Below are 17,720 nucleotides of genomic sequence, written 5' to 3'. Positions count from 1 at the left end.
AAGAATCTGGGCATCCTAAAGGCCACGTCAACAGCTCCCATATGGAGCCCCTGGCCCTTCAGACTTTCCCTTCCTTGGATTGTGTTTGAACAGAATACCCTTGAAAAAAACCAAAGTGCCCAAGACTGCAAATGAGCAAAGTGGCAATGTGATGTGGAATTATATACCTTTTTTAGTGACCCAAAACACAGCGTTTTTGTGCAGCATATTCATCTATACCAGTCTAATAATATTGCTTGTCATGACTGGATTGTGATTATCCGCAAAGCGACCGTGCCTACTGCACGCGCACGCCTTGTACTGCCTAGCTTGTGACAGCATAATTCTAGGCATTGGAGACATTCTCCACTTCAACAAATAACTTTTTAATGAGCACCTGGGAATACTGCGCTAGACTGCACGTGGTCCGTGGCCACCCGTTAGTTAAGATCCAAAAATGCTGAGCGAAAATAAGACCAGCAGGTTGAGCAGACGAGAAAACCAGCGTGAAGGGAGGACGGGGGCACGGACTCAACAGTGGCTGTGCTGTTGGCAAAGCCACGATCGCCCCACTGTGAGACCTAGTAATACGAAATGGGAGCCTCGGCAGCTGATGTACCGCGCCTGGCCTCCACGGATAGGACGTGCGTCTGCCCCCACCAGCTCCACCGCCACGGGGACTGGGAAGAGTTTTGGCTGCAGGCTCACTCCCAGCTGGAAATCTCTCAGCTGGAGCTACAGGGTTTTCAGGACCTGAGGCTAGTGCAGATATTCTGCACAATCGTGTAGTCTGGAGTCAACAACCCTAAACTCTGACAAGCCAGCTTTTCGGGCAGGAGTCCCACTGGAGCCCATGTGCATGGACACACCCCACAGCAGCACGGGTGGCTCTGTCACAGGCTGGAGGCACATTGAGGCCTATGGGGAGAGGGCTGGGATGAAAGAGAAACAAAGGGGCTCTGAGAAGCTCTCAGCTGCCTCTCCTGGGCCATTAGGGGTCAAGGCTCCCTACAGGATGGAGAAAGGCTAGGAAAAGAAAGCGTTCTGAGGAAGGTCCTCCTGCACAGTGAGAACTCGGCCGCGTGGACCAGGCATGGCTGCAGGCCTGGCCTTGGGAAGTCCTAAAGTCACCTCTGTGCTACAGCTCACCTTGACCTCTTCTATAGGCAGTGGTTTGACCACTTGGCCCAGCTGCCCACATGCAGGACTATGTCCTCTCTGGGCCGTGGGCTCCGAGGCCCAGCCACTTCCTCCACCATCCATCTTGCTCCCTCCCTTCCGTACGTGCTCACGAAAAGTGTAGCCCACATCTCGAGTCCACATTCTCCAAATGGACAACCTGCAGACAGGGAGGGCCTAGGCCCATCCCCGAGAGGGTGCCCCGAGAGGCACCCCTTGGTTCATAAACAGAGATGGACTGCTTCAAAACTGTGCTTGCACTAAGGTGCCCCAACTCTAAGTAGAAGAATCCAGCTGTTTAAATAGCCCCCTCCCAGTCTCTATCCCAGGCAAAAACAGCTCATCTTCCTTGTCTTCCATTGGTTTCTTAAGGACCCTGATGCTCTGGGTCGAGATACAACCTCCCCTAGAAGGCTGTCAGACACTTCAAGAAACGCAGATATACGTGACCATCCCCCAGGGCCCAGCACCTCCGGGCGACTGTTCTTTTTCCACCAATAGATTATTAGCTGGTTACATGTTCAAGTAGCAGAAACTTCTTAAGTTTCTCTCCCCGCATATTTTCAAAACACTTCAAGCCTAAGAAGCATCTACTCCGAGCTCCAAAATGTCATTCTCCATTCCTGTATCCAAAAGCATCTAGAGTTCCCCTTTGTCCTCATGTCTACTTCAGGAGGGCACCATCTGACATGACCTTTTCTGACTCCCTCCCTGCCTACTCCATGCCCCCAACCCCAGACGTAAGCACTTTGGCTTGTCTGGTGGAAAGACACGTGACAGTAAAAGGTAACCATAGAAAAGCCACAGAAATAAAGGCTGGAGGAAATGTGTTCTTGGGTGACCATGCTTAGTTCTGGGAAGAGAACCCTTCCATCAGCCCACAGCCCCACTCAGGTCCAGTTGTGGAGGTTCGACAGGAAACATCCTTCACAGCCTGGTGATTACTCCCTTTGGCCAGCTACCCCTTACTCAAGAGATGGTCCCTCGGAAGAGAACCTGTTGCATCTCTATTGCCATCTCTCCCAGGGCCAGACTGAATGCATCAGAAGACACATGTGCCAAAGACAGCAGACTTGATGGGAAGAAATCTACCTTTCCATTTTCCTGCCACCCAGCCTAAGGATATAGCCTGAACTTGTACCAGGAACCCAACAGTTTGTCACCTAGGCCAATGTTCTTTGGTGCCACAGACCCTTCATATGTCTTCCCATCTGGCTACCACTGGTTTTCCACTAAAGGCATCACTTAGGTCCTCCCGATACATGGCTGAGCATCAGTCGAAGCTCGCCTCCCCCACAAAGCCCTGGGAGAAACACATCACTGGCAAGACATATGGATTGAGCTGAAGCCCAACTGCAGGGAGGAATATGATGGCCTGGAGCTGCCCGGAAACCTAAGTCAATAACTACCCCAAGAAAGAACGATGGGTCTAGGCAAGCACTCCCAGCGGCAGCACCTCAAACAGATAGCGACTCATAGGCAGAACACAGCCAAGACCTCAGATGCCACATGCTGTCGGGAACCTAGTCTGCAAGCGGGCCTTTTCCAAAAGCTAAAGGGGAGAACATCCATACATATCAGGCACAGCATCGCGGAGTCACATCAAAGTGCTTCTCATTTGAAGGTGTCTTTGAGGAGGTCAGAAAATACATATTTTGCCTAATATGACTGTGGATATAAAGAATCATATTTTCTGTGTATGCATTCCAATTCATTCATCTGTGGCAACCAACACTAACTCCGTGTCAGAAAAGCAACATACCATGTCCTCACGGTTCCTGGGTGACTGTGTTCTTCATGTTCTTTGGAAGGATGGAGCCCATCAGAGTTTGCCTAACAACCAACAATATCTACAACTAGTGTTCCTCCCCTGGAGCTCCAGACTTGTACATCCAGCTGCCCACTCAGCATCTCTAAGTGGGCATGTAAGAGATACCCCAAGATCTACAAGCCCCCACCTACACTTCTGTGTGCAAGAGATACTATGTCCTCCATGCTAACAGGTTAACCAGTGAGCAAAGGCCACGTTCTTCCATCATGAACATAAAACAAGCACCATTTTATAATCACCTACCACCAGGCAAGTGTTTTTAAATGACAAAAAAAAAAAAAAAAACTCGAAATGGGGAAAATGGTCTGAGTCACCTGATAAGGTTGCCCATTTCTGTGTTGTTCCCAAACACTGGATTCAAGGGACTCTGAAGTGAGAGAAGCAAGCTCTGCAACAGAAGAATGATTTTTAGAGTGATAAGTAACAAAGCCCAAATAATATTCTAGCAATTCTGATTTATAAGGAAACACATTTGCTTTTATACAGTAACCCAAGCATAAAGCAATCCTTAGCCATAAACTTGTTTTTAGAGTTCCCTTGAGGTTATATACTTTTCAAATCTTATCTTTCTAATGAAATAAAAGTATGGCAAACTCACAATCCAGTCCTTCCTTGACTCATTAGTCTCATCCAGAGACAAGGTGAATCTGTAGCTTTAATGCTGACCAAGGAATATAAACACAGGATACAAAAGGACAAAAACACAGAGAGGTTTGGTTTGAGCCATGATTTTGGTCAAGCTACTTGATTAACTACTCAAAACACTAATAAATAAATATTCACCCACAGGAAATTTTGTAAGCCATGATCAGAACAGCATCGTGGAATTTTTAAGAATCTGAAGTGAGCCATTTGGAATGAACGTGGGAGGCCACCATGGGAGAAATGGGCCAGGAGGGCAGCCCTAATCTTATTGAAAACAATTTGTGGGGGGGCGGGGGCAGCTCTCAGCAAGAACTGATTGACGAAACGTCTTTCTGTGGAATTTGTTTTGCCAGGCAACTTGTTAGGGCCAGGTCTCCCTCTCCCACCCATTCGTACTCTCCTCCTCTCTCATCTGCCTTCCAGAAGGACCTCACATCAAACCCTACCCTTAGCCCCTTGCCAGTGGCTGAGCCCCCACCAGGACTGTGTCCTCGAAAGGGAAGACATTCGGGTGCTACAAAGACTTCTCAAAATTGGGTTTCATTTTTCAACATTCTCCTACACCCTCCAAAGCTCAAGAGGAACAGATTTCTCTCTGAGTTTTGGTTTTATTTGACATTTTGGGAAAGTGATCCTCAATGTATTAAAATGCTTCCTCATATGCTTTACTAAAGGTAGAAGGCTTTGGGGCGCCTGGGTGGCTCAGTCGCTAAGTGTCTGCCTTCGTTCGGCTCAGATCATGATCCCAGGGTCCTGCATGATCCCAAGGTTCTGCGACTGAGCCCCGCATCGGGCTCCCTGCTGGGAGGGAGGCCTTCCTCTCCCTCTCCCACTCCCCCTGCATGTGTTCCCTCTCTCTCACTGTGCCTCTCTCTGTCAAATCAATCAATCAATAAAATCTTTAATAAAACAAATAAATAAATAAATAAATAAAATAAAGGTAGAAGGCTTTAACAAAGAGAAAGCATAAAAAAATTTATTTTAAAGCCCTTAAATTTTCATCCCACTTTATTTTAAACTTTGGAGATATAGGTGGATTTTTACTCTTTATAGAATATTTCTATATCCTAGAATATTTCTAGTCCTGACATTTCTCCTTCTTCTTGAAAATTACTCAAAAAATAATGACCAGCAAGGGCTGAGTCCCCTGCCTGGTGCAGCCAGTGTGCAGCAGTGCTGGTCAGGGTCAGTCAGCCCCTCCCCCACACTCCCCTCCAGGTCTTCGGAATGCCCCACCCGCCCACTCACTGGCGGTCCTGGGCTCATCTGGGCTGTAGACATTGTTTTCACTCCCACTTTTTACGTTTGTCTCCGAAGTTTCTTTGTTTGTCTTCATGCTTGCAGATTTCCTGGAATTAGACCATTTTATTTTATTTTATTTTAACCATTTTAAAAAGCCAAAGGTTAATCAGCAGTGGATATTCGGTTCAGTCTGCTCCACCCAGAGCATTCTTGCACGCTGAACCCACCACAACGTCAGGAGGGACACTTCATAGCCACCAACATGACTCTGTAGGTGGTCTGCCTGCTCACACTCCCACTGAGATAGAGAGAGATAGGCCCATGGACTCCATTCCCCGGTCGATAATCAACCCCCAGAAGCCAGGGACCAAATTAAGCAGGGCTGGCAAACTATGACCCACAGGGCAAATCCACCCCCCTTTTATATAAATAAAGTTTTATTGGAACACAGCCACCCCTGTCTGCTTCCATATTATTTATGGTTGTCTGCATGGTACAACAACAGAACTGAGTAATTGTGATAGAAAGCGCGTGGCCCACAAAAGCAAAATATTTACTCTCTGGCCCTTTATAGAAAACGTGTGCTAATCTCTGAAATAAAGTAAAAATTTATGTAGCCTCCCAGGGAAAGAAAAGTTGGCAATGGATACCTAAATATTTAAAGATATTCACGCTTGACCACTAAGAACTTATTATAGGGAAATAACCAAAGATATGTGCAAAAATTTACTTGAAAGAACGTTCATTCATGAGCTATTGATAATAGCAAAAAGTGCAAATGACCCAGGTGTCCCACCATAGGGGACTAGTGAAATAAAGGACAATACATCTCGGGGCGCCTGGGTGGCTCAGTCGGTTAAGCGTCTGCCTTCGGCTCAGGTCGTGATCCCAGGGTCCTGGGATCGAGCCCCGCATCGGGCTCCCTGCTCCGCGGGAAGCCTGCCTCTCCCTCTCTCACTCCTCCTGCTTGTATTCTCTCTCTATCTGTCAAATAAATAAATAAATAAATAATAAAAATTAAAATTAAAAAAAAATGACAATACATCTCTAAAATGAAATTCCATGCCACCTGTAAAAATTATTACAGGTGAGAGCTCTCATGCACTGCTGGTGAAAGTATAAACTGGCATACCCACTTCAGAAAAGCATATGGCAGTATTGTCTGCCCTACCTACCCTGAGACTCTACCTACCCAGCTCTCACGGGTAGACATACACCCAACTGAATACAACACAGGAAGGAGTACTTACGAACACGTCATCAAAGATCCATATTAAATTGCTTAGTGCCACAGAATTCATAATGACCCCAAAAACTATCCAAATGCCCATTTAAAGGAAAAATAAATTGTATATATACCCACAGTGTAGTATTATATAATAATAAACCATCTACATCTTCATCTTCATTGAATAATATGGACCAATCTCACAGTGTGACACTTAAGAGAACCAAAATGAATGAGTATACATGCTATGATTCCATTTACATAAAGTTCATACGAATATAATCTCTGGGGATGTGGGGATGGAGGTCAGAAGACATAACCTTGGGATGCCTGGATGGCTCAGTTGGTTAAGCATCCGACTCTTGATTTGGGCTCAGGGTTGTGAGATCCAGCCCAGCGTTGGGCTCTGCGCTGGGCGTGGAGCCTGCTTAAGATTCTCTCTCTCCCTCTTCCTCTGCCCCTCCCTGGCCCTCTCTCTCTCACTTTCCCTCTCTAAAAAAAAAGAAAGAAAGAAAGAAAAAGAAATGACCTTTGAGGAAGGGGCAGACAGTGATTTGAGGGGCATGGAGAGGTTGGGGATCTGGGGTGCTCTAGTTCTGCATGTCCCCACTCAAGGCCCATATGCTTTGTGAAAAGGAATCAAGCTACACACCTACAATTTGTATACTTTTCTGAACTTATATTATACTTCAATAAGACATTTCTATTGAGCAGAAATTTACTATTACTATTTATTAACAGAAATTTATTTATTACAGAAATTTATTAACAGAATCTGCAGAATAGTGCCAAGTGAGAAGAGCACGCTACAAAATAAAATTTATGCTGATGCACATTTCACAAAATGCATATGTGCATGTATCTATGCGAACACACATGCGTGTGAGCAGATACATACTTACATAACAATGCCTGCTTCTGAACGATAGAACTGGGGTGATTTGAAAATCATTTCTATTTTTTTCAAGATTTACTCATTCATTTTTAGGGGGGAGTGGCGGACTGAAAGGGAGAGAGAGTCTCAAGCGGACTCCTCACTGGGCACGGAGAGATCATGACCTAAGCAGAAATCAAGAGTCAGATGCTCAACCGACTGCATCCCCCAGAGCCTCTCAAAATCATTTCCTGAAAGTATATTTTAATTTTTTCTATATAAAAAATGCATTGATTCTGTAGGAAGGAATATGTGTTATTCTACGGCAGAAGGAGCCCAAAGCAACTGGAGTTTGCACAGGTGCCACTGTGCGCGGAAAGCAGGTAGGATACGGGGTCCCAGTGAGTCTCCCCGTCTTTCCTCCCTGGACCTAATGTATGTTCAGCACTCAGCATATACTAGCGATTGTCATCCCTACTGTCATATTATTGCTGTTGTCGTCATTATTCTTCTTATTCTCTATCCATGACCCCAAGTAGCTGTTGACCACTGTACTATGTTTTAAAATCATCAAAGATCCCAGAGAAGAGAAATAAAAGATGTTACAAAGTCCATAATGGTGAACAGAAGACTCCAGGCTGCCATCCTGCTGGAAACAGCACTCTAGAGAAATGCTGGAATAATTCCTGGAGTCCATTTGCCTTCCTCTCCTCTTGCCCTCTGTCAGGCCCCAAAGGAGGAGCAGTTTCAGACTGACGCTTTGTAGTGTTCTCAGAGACCACAGCCGCCTCTCCCAACACTGCATTATCACCAGTGAGTGACTGGGGTCAAAGGGAGAACAGCTAGTGTCTGTTATACAGTGATTACACACATCTTCATTCACCACATGTTACCAAAAGGTACTTTAAAATCTCAGCATTTCAGAAGCTAAAATTATCTAATAAGATACTGAAAATTAGCTATGATTTTGTTGTAACACCCCCAGCATAATGACGACTGTCTAAAAGTCCCTCCCCTTAGTGCATTTATACTTGTCTAAACATTGCAGACATTTAAACTGGTTATTGTATTATCGTAAGTATAGCTACCTTAGAAGTGCTTGCAGCTACTTCTGGACGGCCATGGGAACGGCTGGGATTTTTCTGTCCCCTCCCGCATTAGTGGTACAAGCAGTGAACGCTACCTAATTTGTCTGCCTGGTCAGTTTCATGTGCCTGAAGCCACCCAGCTGGCCTTACTGTTCTCCACCGCCCCAGAAATTCCAATCAGGACCTCCGCCTGGTTCTTTATCCTTGAAATGGTCCTCAAGTCCCCTGCATTGACTCAAAACAGGAGGGACAACAGTCACGGTGCATAGTGTCCTCTTGTGGAAAGAGTTGCAAATGCCAGACACCCAGTAGAAAATCTCCATTTTCCTAAGTGAGCTGGGGCAAGTCAAATGTAGGCAGGATCCCCATCCTCTATTTTATTCTACAATTAATTTTGCCATATGAGTTTGTGTTTGGCATACGTGTTTTTCAAAGTTGTCCATTTTCAGTACTAAATTTTGAGTAACATGATCCTAAAACCCCACAGCTCTGTGTGTGTTAGCAGTTGTAGGGTTGGTGTTTTTTGGTTGTTTTTCAGTTGTTTTTGTTTTCCGATAATTGATGAGATTTCAAACTTACCTTACTTCATTTTGATAACTAGATTCTGAAAAAAAAAGGAACAAAATCACATTAGTATTAGTTATTCTGAAAATAAAATCTAATCAATTCTTATAGACCCCCCTGATTTTAAATACATTGCTGAGTATTTGTGACCCATTCGGTATTATGAAATTACCCCCACACCAAATTACCGAATGACTTTCAAGCCTAAGGCAAGTAGAATTCACTATTAACTCTCCTATGATAACTACTATACCTAAAGTATAGTAGGTACCTAATAAGTTCTCAATGAATCTTGAATTTAACCAGCAAGATATGAAGACTCGATTCACCAGGAAGAGGCATTCTGCATTCCCAATCCCTATTGTCATTCATTCAGTACTCACTGTGTGCCAGCACGTTGCAAAATACTATTTCATTTACTCATTACAACAACCCAAGAGGTAGGTGTGAGTGTCATCATATTTTTAACAAACTAGACACTATTATATCTTATCACCATACTTTAACAAATAAGGAATTACATTGTGTAAGCACTGTACTTCCTTAATTCTAAGATATATTTTCAATCAATATGTAACAATGGTATCAATGCACAGAGTTGCATCCACCCCCAGAAGCTGTCATTAAAATACTAATGTTTTTAATCAATAGATTCTTAGACTGGAGGGGACCTGGGGAACCCGGAAATAGGGAGTAAGAGGGCCACACCCCAGTCCCCAATCATCTGTTCTCAAAAGCCAGTGTTCCTTGCTACTCTGCTGTCCTGTCTAGGCCTTCTATTCATCAAGCTTTACTGAAATCTAAAAAAAAAAAAAAAAAAAAAAAAAAAAAAAAAAAAACATCTTCCTTATTTTTAGGTATGTTCTCACTTCCAGTTGAAATAACATCTGCCAATTCACACCCCAAATTGGACCTCAGAAGCAATCTTATTTGAAATGAAAAAGAGAGACAGTTTGGAATATCACTAGTGTTCCCATAAGGATGGGCTCTGAGAGATGGGCTCCCAGTTTCTCTGTTCTATTAGCAGAAGCAATCCCAAGGCCTTCAGACCACACGGAGTGGGGCCCTCACCTCTCCTCAGGCGGTCCCCAGTTAACCAATCAGAGCACTGAGAATTCTCCAGGCACTGGCAAAGCAAAGTGCCGGACAATACTTCTGAAGAAACTTGATGCTTGTTGTTTTTAAGCATGGAGACGATTGTCATGGGGAAATCCAGGACCTCCCTGGGTCCTTTACATTTATGTCAAGGTGAAGTGTAGTGTCCACTGTGAATTCCACCCAATGCGGTGGCCTTGATAAATAGGTTGTCACAGGCCCTAGACCTGTTAAAAACCAGGGCAATAAAAACAGCTCACTCTTATATGAGCTTTTCATCTCAAAGTTAAATAAAGGATAAAATCTAGGGTGGAAACAGTTTCCTATATCATTTTATTTTGTCCTCGCAACCAATCTGTAGGATAGTACTTACTCCTATCTCATGAGGATGCTAAGAATCAGAGAGTCACCCTGGTGTACATGTTACATGGGCCACCAACCCTCACAACCTTCTTACTAGGCTGTTGTGGAACACACAAAAAAACAGCTGAAGAGGACAAGTCCAAATAACCAGAATGTCCTCCAACAACACCACAGTAGCTAATGTTGAAAATAATAATCTGAAGGCACTGAACAATCCTAGTCACTTCTCAATTAAAATGTAAGTTATCCAATAGTTTTCCTTTAAAATCCAGTGTATTTTACTTGAGTAATCCTTCTGTGGCCTATAGGGTAACTCCCAGGTAAAAGCAAATTTCCGTCAAATCTGGGCCAACAGAGGCTTACTACTTTTCATGTTCTGTTTCCTAAGGAATTAAGTTGTATGACAGAATTAATTCCCAATGCCAAACCAAATCCACGCAGGGGCTTAGGCTAGACAATTAGCCTAGATACAGCCTAACTGTGCACTTTACACAGAATATCTCACTGAGAGGGATTCCATGTAAGGTAATTAACACGGTGCCTGACACAGCCACAAAAGTGCTCATCAAATGGCAATTAGTGTTAATAAAATTTTAAATGCAATTAAACTGACACGTAGCCTAATATCAAAAGTCTGATTTTAAGAAAAATAATTTAACTGTAGAAAATATTCAAATAGGCATAGGTGAGGTTTTATGAGACAAAGAAAGGTAAGGCTGGACACACATTCAGCACTCGGAAAGTCCTGAGCCAACCACATGACAAAGATCCTTTGGTTTCTGGAGTCACAAACAGCTGAATTCTATGACAAGCCCACCACAACGTTGATGAGCCCACCAAGAATTTGAACCTGACCCCCAAATGAGGCCACTGTTTTTGGAGTACCTCAAGAGACCTCATTCAGAAGAAAGGTGTAATTATCTTTATTAATTTTATCTGTACTATTTTTACTTGACAGAAGACCTTTTTCTTCCTACCACTAAAACATTTGCCTACAAAAGCCAATTTGGAATTATACAAAATAGGAAATAATCTTTTAATGTGCTCAGATAGGTATTATTCTGGAAAAAAAGAGCATAGCATCTGAATGGCAGATTATAATGCCCTTACATCCTCGAAAACATGCACAAATTCAAATAGTCAGTGTCTTTGCTCAGAAAGGTACTGTCTCTTCACCTTCGGAAAAGTGTGAAGATCTCGGTGTTCCCCGGAGGGGTTACACCTGACCCCAAAGGAATGTATCCCTTCTTCAGAAAGTCCTTTCGTTCTCTGAAGCTCACATGTCCACTTCCAAGTGAAGGATGCTCCGAAGGTCAATGCATCTTACAAAATTGCTGAGGAGCTAATGAACTTCAAGTGCTTGTACCAAAAGTTCAAAAATACATACAAATCTATATGAACAAAAAAATTACCTTTTTTCTCTTGCCTGGAGACACAGCAACAGCAGAATATTATAATCAGAACAATTATCAGGATCAAAAGCAATGACAAAGATACTGCAAGCAGAGCTATGGCCCAGGTAGGCAAGGATGTACCTGCTCTATCAATGCTGCCTGTAAGGTTGAAAGGAGAGAGAAAAAAAAAAAAATGTATTTAGTGGGGCTTGCTACTGTCCAAGGTACGTAATCACTGATTGTACCACCCTGTAAGTCAGATTTTGTTTTCTGATAATATAACTATTGGGCCTGCTACAGTTGGGTGTCATAAGCCAACTTCTCTGGAGCGTGCTCAGATATTCAATACTCTACAGGATCTTCCACTACGATACTTATTGCTGCCAATAAATACCCCTGAGCAACACAGTCCCAGTATCCATTGGTTAGCGCCTCTACCAGTCCTAAAGGGAAAGTAGGTGGCAAGGAACGGCAGCTACTGCAAGACTTGAGTTTGGTTCTCCCTTCCACGTTCCCACCCATCAGGGGTCCCGAGTCCAAAAGAAATGAGGACGAACTGAAGAGGTGTCACATCTAAAGGAACGTACTGCAAGGTTTTCAGCCCCGGCCCACCCACACCCCGGAGAATGCCTTCCTCATCGGCTCATTGCTGTTTCCCACGGCTCTTCAGGAGCCACCTTCCTTAAGGTCTGCTTTGCCTTCTTGTTGTATCCAGTAGTCATGGAGTTGGGAAAAGAATGGATAGGCAGGGGCCAGCAGGGAGTGAAAAGGAGTGGGGCAGGAAGGAAGGGAGAGGGGAAAGCCATTTTGATGGAGGGCAGTCCTGTCTTAGCCAAGGCTGTCCAGCACGCTTCACGCAGTTATCTAAATTCAAATTAAATGAACCAAAATCATATGCAATTAAATACTCAACTCCTTAGTCACACTCGTCACATTTCAAGGGCTCAGTTCCCACAGGTGAAGAGCATTGCCCTCATCACAGAACGTCCCGCTAGACAGCACTGCCCAGCCTCGGGTTTGTGAGAACTGCAAGTAGGTTCTATCCAGCATTGCATTTCCCCTCCTGAGCCATGCTGAGGAAAAACCGCATTTAAGTTGATCTGTTCAAATGTGAAGAGCTACTCAGTAAATTCTGCCACTCAACCCTGAGCGCTTGGTTGGACTCTCATCGTGAATGAGTGCTATTTTATTAAATGCAAGTCATCAGAAAATACTGAAACAACAGACTTCCTATGAAGGAAGACAGAGTTTGTAAATCAACAGCCTTTCCAGCACACTGGAACCAGAGCTTATAGGAGGAAAATAGTTCTTAGGTGTTCTCCCTTGGAGTTTCCCATGAAAAATGACCTTGAAATCATAATTCGCTAATCCTGTGTCAAAGTTAAAGGCTCAGAGTACCTTGTGGTAATGGTTAGAGATGATCACTAATGCCCTGGTTTCTACGACCATCAACCACCTGGATTGTGACTCACGGACAAGTAAGGATTCCACTGCAAAATAATACAAGGACTGACTGATCTCCAAGCAAGTGCTAAAACTCAGAGAACACTGTGCTTTGAAGAATTACATAATATAAAAAGATACTCGTCTTCTGCTCTTTGTGCAAAGCTTCTCTGCATTACCTGTGATAGTTTTTCTAAATTTCCTTTTTTTTTTAAACATCTCCTGTTCATTGTCACCGTAAATGTTTGTGAAATTGCTATCACTTCCAGTTCTTCTCACACATCTGCTACTATCTAAACAAAATTTAGTCCCCTCGAGGTCAAGGACTGTCTTATTTTTCTTATATCCCACGCACCTGGCACATATTGGGCACATTGGATGAACAGATGGAGCGAGGGACAGGAAGTGGGGGGAGGATGGATCTCCACATCACCCACCATTTTTCTAAGATGAGTTGGGACAGATAGAGATAGGAAAAGAGTTCCCCAGGAAAGGTGGAGGTGGTGGGGACAGTATTCTACCCTTCCCATATCACCCCTCCTCAGCCCCAGAATTGGAGCTTTAAGATTTTATTTTTTTATCTCTTTATTTGAGAGAGAGAAAGAAAGAGCCAGGGAAGGAGCAGGCAGACTCTGCACTGAGCTCAGAGTCCAACACAGGGCCTGCTCTCACGACCCTGCGATCATGACGTGAGCCGAAAACAAGAGTCAGACACTTAACCGACTGAGCCACCCAGGCGCCCCTGCAACTGGAGCTTTCCGACAAGCCAGTCTCTTCACATCCAGAGAGCAACACAAGTTATCCACTTGCTACACAGAGAACAAAATTCCCAAGCATCGCCGGGAATGGTTGTTACACAAGGAGATTCAGAGCCCGCCCGCTGTGGTGCCAAGTCAGGGGGTCTGGAATGGCACCCCAGGTGATTCTGATGCAAGTGGTTGGTGACCCACACGTTGAGAATGCCCAAAACGGAAATGTTTCCCAAACAAACTGCCACATTACAGGATGTTCCCATAACCTCCCTCCTATGGATGTGATAAAAAAAAAAATTAAGTTCCAAATCACATTTATGATAATCACAAACTGGAGTTTAAACTCAGATCACCACATGGAAACTTTATGACCGACAAAGAGCTTTGGGCTTCCTGTCAATGGATTCAGTGAAGTCGCATGGGCACTGTTTCTGCTCACTCACCCACAACAATTCCTGCCCCCCACCCCCCAGGCTGTTCAGTGACTCAGGATGTGTGCACGGACACACACAGTCAAGATTGCTGACGTCATCCTAAATCAGCCTGAGGAACTTGTTACAAATTGAAGTTTGCAAATATTAGAAGCTTTCATAATCAGGGAGAGAGCTGGGGTTAAACATTAAGGTCTGGCCTCAAGACTCAAGAGATGGGCTTGAAAATCATACTGGGAAAAGTCAACACACATTGTTGACTTACTCAAACATTCCCTATGAGGGCATCTTCCTCCCCTACTGGAGAAAATGTTCAGGGTGCCAAGCTTCTGTCACCCGAGTCTGGACGTGGCAAGCTTTCCTCTGATCTAGTACATAAACAGCTGCTTATCCTCAGGGAGGAGTTATTATTTAAAGGGAGGGGGGAAGGGCCACCTCAGTGGATTTGGTGACCAAAACAAGGAAGAGCCCAGGGGATATCGTGACATCACTCACTCTCTTGGCTCTTAATTTAACCACCAAGTTTAGCAAAGTGATGCCTGCTCTCACATAAAAGCCCCAAACTCTCACCAAAACAGAAACTGGTCTCAGAAGCCACGTGGCTCTTTCTTCCGCTTCCTATATGCTGTGACCACAGTCCGCTGGGGGTCAGATCTCCCCTGGAGTTCCACACCAGGGGAAGACTTACTGTCTCTACTCCATTGGAGCCCCCTCCCTGCCAAAGAAGCATGGTGTATGAGCCATGAGGAGGTGTAATTTGGTACCGGAGCTGCACGGAAGAATCTGTCTTATTTTAAATAATTTTTAGTTTACCATATATGACATATACGTGAATACACACATGCATATATATCATAGACACTTCAGTGGGATGCTGATTTTTAAATGAGTACATTTACAGTGGATTGAAAGAAAAATAAATGATGGTCATATATTGATAAAAAGCAGGACACTGGACAGAAAGCATGGATCCTTGGAATAACCTTGTCCGTAATCCAGCCCCTTCGTTGTGCAGAGACTCTTGGGACACAGAAGCTCAGTGAACCGGACAAGGGCACTCAGACCAGCAGAAACCCGGCGCTGTGACTCTTGTCTTTCTATTCATGTTGTGTGTCCAACTTGGAATATCTCCTGGGAAGGTACAGCCCTGGTCTTACGGGAAACGGGGAGTCCAGGTGGGCACTGGTCCCTGACTTGTGTCCTGGCAAAGGGTGTGGACATAATGGTTCAAGGCAAATGGCAGAGTCGCTAGAAAGGATGTGTATGGCACCTGGTGACCCAGGAAGATGACCTCCGGGTTCAACGCCTCTTGCTTTCCTCCTTACGCCCCCTCACACAACTGTGCACGTCGGCACCGCAGGACTGAATTTATGTCCTTCTGTGCAGAAAAGGAAGACAGTGCTTCCCAGATGCTCTCACAGAAATGCTCAGTTTTAAAAGGTCACACGGAATTCCTCGAAACCAACTGGATCAGTACAAAATGTCACCGGGGGCATGTGCAAGGCATGCTCCGGTGCTGATGGGGGGGGGGGGGACACAGGAGGTCTCTGAATCAGTGAAACAAAAGAGAGCAGCTGTCCCCTCTCCTGCCCCGTGGGCTTTGTGGCAGGGACTGTCCTGAGTGTCAGACGTTTTAACCCACTTACTTCTCACACCAACAACAAGCCCGTGAGGCAGTTATTATTATCATCTCAGTTTTACAGATGAGAAGCACAGAGAGGTTAAGTAACTTGCCCAAAGCCACACAGCAAGTAAGTAGGCAAGCTGCGATCGGAGCCCAAGCTATCTGCTGTCCAAGTCCGTGTGGACAGTAGCATCCGAAGAGGCTGGGTCAGAAGGCTGGGTCAGGAGTCAAGGCCTTCTTCAGGATCTCCCTGTTCTGTAGCCCCCTGGTCTGACTGCCCAATAATCTGGGAGTTTTCCTAAAAATGACAATTTCCAGGCTGCACACAAACCAATTCAATCAGAACCTCTGGGGTGGGGCCTGAGCCCATCCCGTGGGTCAAAGGTCCTGAAGGCTAAACGGCAGCCAGGAGAGAGAACTTCCGCCCTATTCTTCTCCCTCTTGTTTTACAGACAAGGAAACTGAGCCGCAGAGGTCAGCGACTTGCCCAGAGTCTCACAGCCGGACCCAGGGCTGTGACCCAGGACTGTCACTCCCCCCACTTGGTCTGCCCTCCAAGTTGCCACTCCTCACAAAACTAAGGTTATAACCAGGAATCACTGCGCTCTACCAGGTGCTCCCCTGTCCTAAAAATGTTGCTTTGCTCTAACGCTTCACTTGAGTGAGAAAACAGAGAAAGCAACGCAGCTGGGTGCACAGAGGATGGACAGTGCTCTTCCTCAGGCGGGCAGGAGAGGGGCTCCCACCTTCCAGTTGTACCTGTGTCTGCAGTGCTGGAAGTCTGTGCTGCTTCTGGAATCGAAAAAAATTGATCTTTTCAAAATCATTAGCAGTACCCCTTTCAGCATGCTTTTCTTTCAAGAATCAATGATTGTTAGGCTTGAACTAATTAGCCTTTCTTCAACTGCCACTCTCCTTCCTGCAACAACTCACAGGGACTGTTCCAGAAAGGAACACAATGGACACAGACTCCTTGCACTTTCAGGAGAAAATGGGTGGCAGGACAGGTGTTTATCGATGCCTGGAGAAGCTTGCACAGCACAGGCATGTTCGTTTGGGGCTCTCCGTACCCCCGGCTGTGCTCCTAGAAGCCTCCCTGACACCAGCAGCCAGGTCTGTAATGAGGTCTTCAGCTACTAAAACTTGCATAAAATACACAACATGCAGCCAGCCACCAGCTGCTCTGGATCTTGATGAATAATTTAGAAACAAATTACCCTTTTCCAAATGGGTCCAATAAAGTAAGACTCATTGCAAGGCACCCACTGTGCTTCCCTTTGAGGCTGCAGGGACTCTAGCTGCCATAATTAAGGCCTCTAACTTCCCTAGTCCTAGCCTACGAAGGAAGCACTCCACTGAATTAAACCTGATCAAGGGAAATTAAGTGCCCCTTGCCCTTCCCTGCAAAAGAAGAACTTTGCAGGCAAGTGAATCTCTAAAATCCATCTCTACGGGGCATCATCAATCAGACCAGCCCTCTTTGTTGCACTGTTACCTTGTTAAGATGTGTGATTTAAACAGTCGATTTCATTCCATTTGGTGCTAATGGAACTTTTTTTTTTTAAATCTTCCGTTTCAAAGCTTGGACCATATTTATCATAGTTAAATAGCTTCAAAGCCAGCTGGATTGGCTCCTTGGAGAAATGGCTGATTCCAGGATAGAACAGGGGAAATGAAAGGGAGTTCAGAACATCGTATTGGGCCAAGTGCTCAAAAACTAATACGGCCGTGTCAAAAGGACACCAGAGCCAGCTGGAAAGAATTCCCACTAGCCAAATCTGGAGCACTCTGAGCATCAAAATGAATAATGACAGGAGCAGTTTATAGTGTACTGAATAAAAATGAGTCCATACTAAAACTGTTTTTAAAAAAAGAAAAACAAAAGGAGAGAGAAGTCTCTTCTTTACAGAAGACTACCAACCAACGAATATAAAAATATGATGGAGCCAGAAAATCATTCTTTTACAATCACCATAGAAACAACAGAT

The 17,720-nt window shown here is 44.7% G+C and overlaps 1 protein-coding gene across 3 annotated transcripts in view; it reads right to left on the bottom strand.

Moving 5' to 3' along the window:
• IGSF5 (immunoglobulin superfamily member 5) overlaps nt 1–17,720 on the bottom strand; it is a 40,681-nt gene that overhangs the window by 4,596 nt on the left and 18,365 nt on the right. The window contains exons 5-8 of one of the 3 annotated variants that reach the window (XM_025863576.2): nt 11,501–11,641; nt 8,646–8,670; nt 4,883–4,983; nt 3,304–3,377 (exon numbers count right to left, since the gene is read on the bottom strand). In XM_025863576.2, the coding sequence (XP_025719361.1) occupies nt 3,304–3,377; nt 4,883–4,983; nt 8,646–8,670; nt 11,501–11,641 (341 nt within the window). Of the gene's footprint in view, nt 1–3,303; nt 3,378–4,882; nt 4,984–8,645; nt 8,671–11,475; nt 11,642–17,720 lie in introns of all 3 variants that reach the window. The other 2 variants (XM_073887050.1, XM_073887051.1) reach the window with 2 other exon arrangements.

Source organism: Callorhinus ursinus, unplaced genomic scaffold (assembly GCF_003265705.2).
Source record: "Callorhinus ursinus isolate GAN/ISIS: 27379988/994484 unplaced genomic scaffold, GSC_fseal_2.0 scaffold75, whole genome shotgun sequence".
NCBI classification, from domain to species: Eukaryota; Metazoa; Chordata; class Mammalia; order Carnivora; family Otariidae; genus Callorhinus; species Callorhinus ursinus.
The sequence above is the reverse complement of the archived record's forward strand: the minus strand, read 5'-3'. Positions and strand labels throughout refer to the sequence as shown.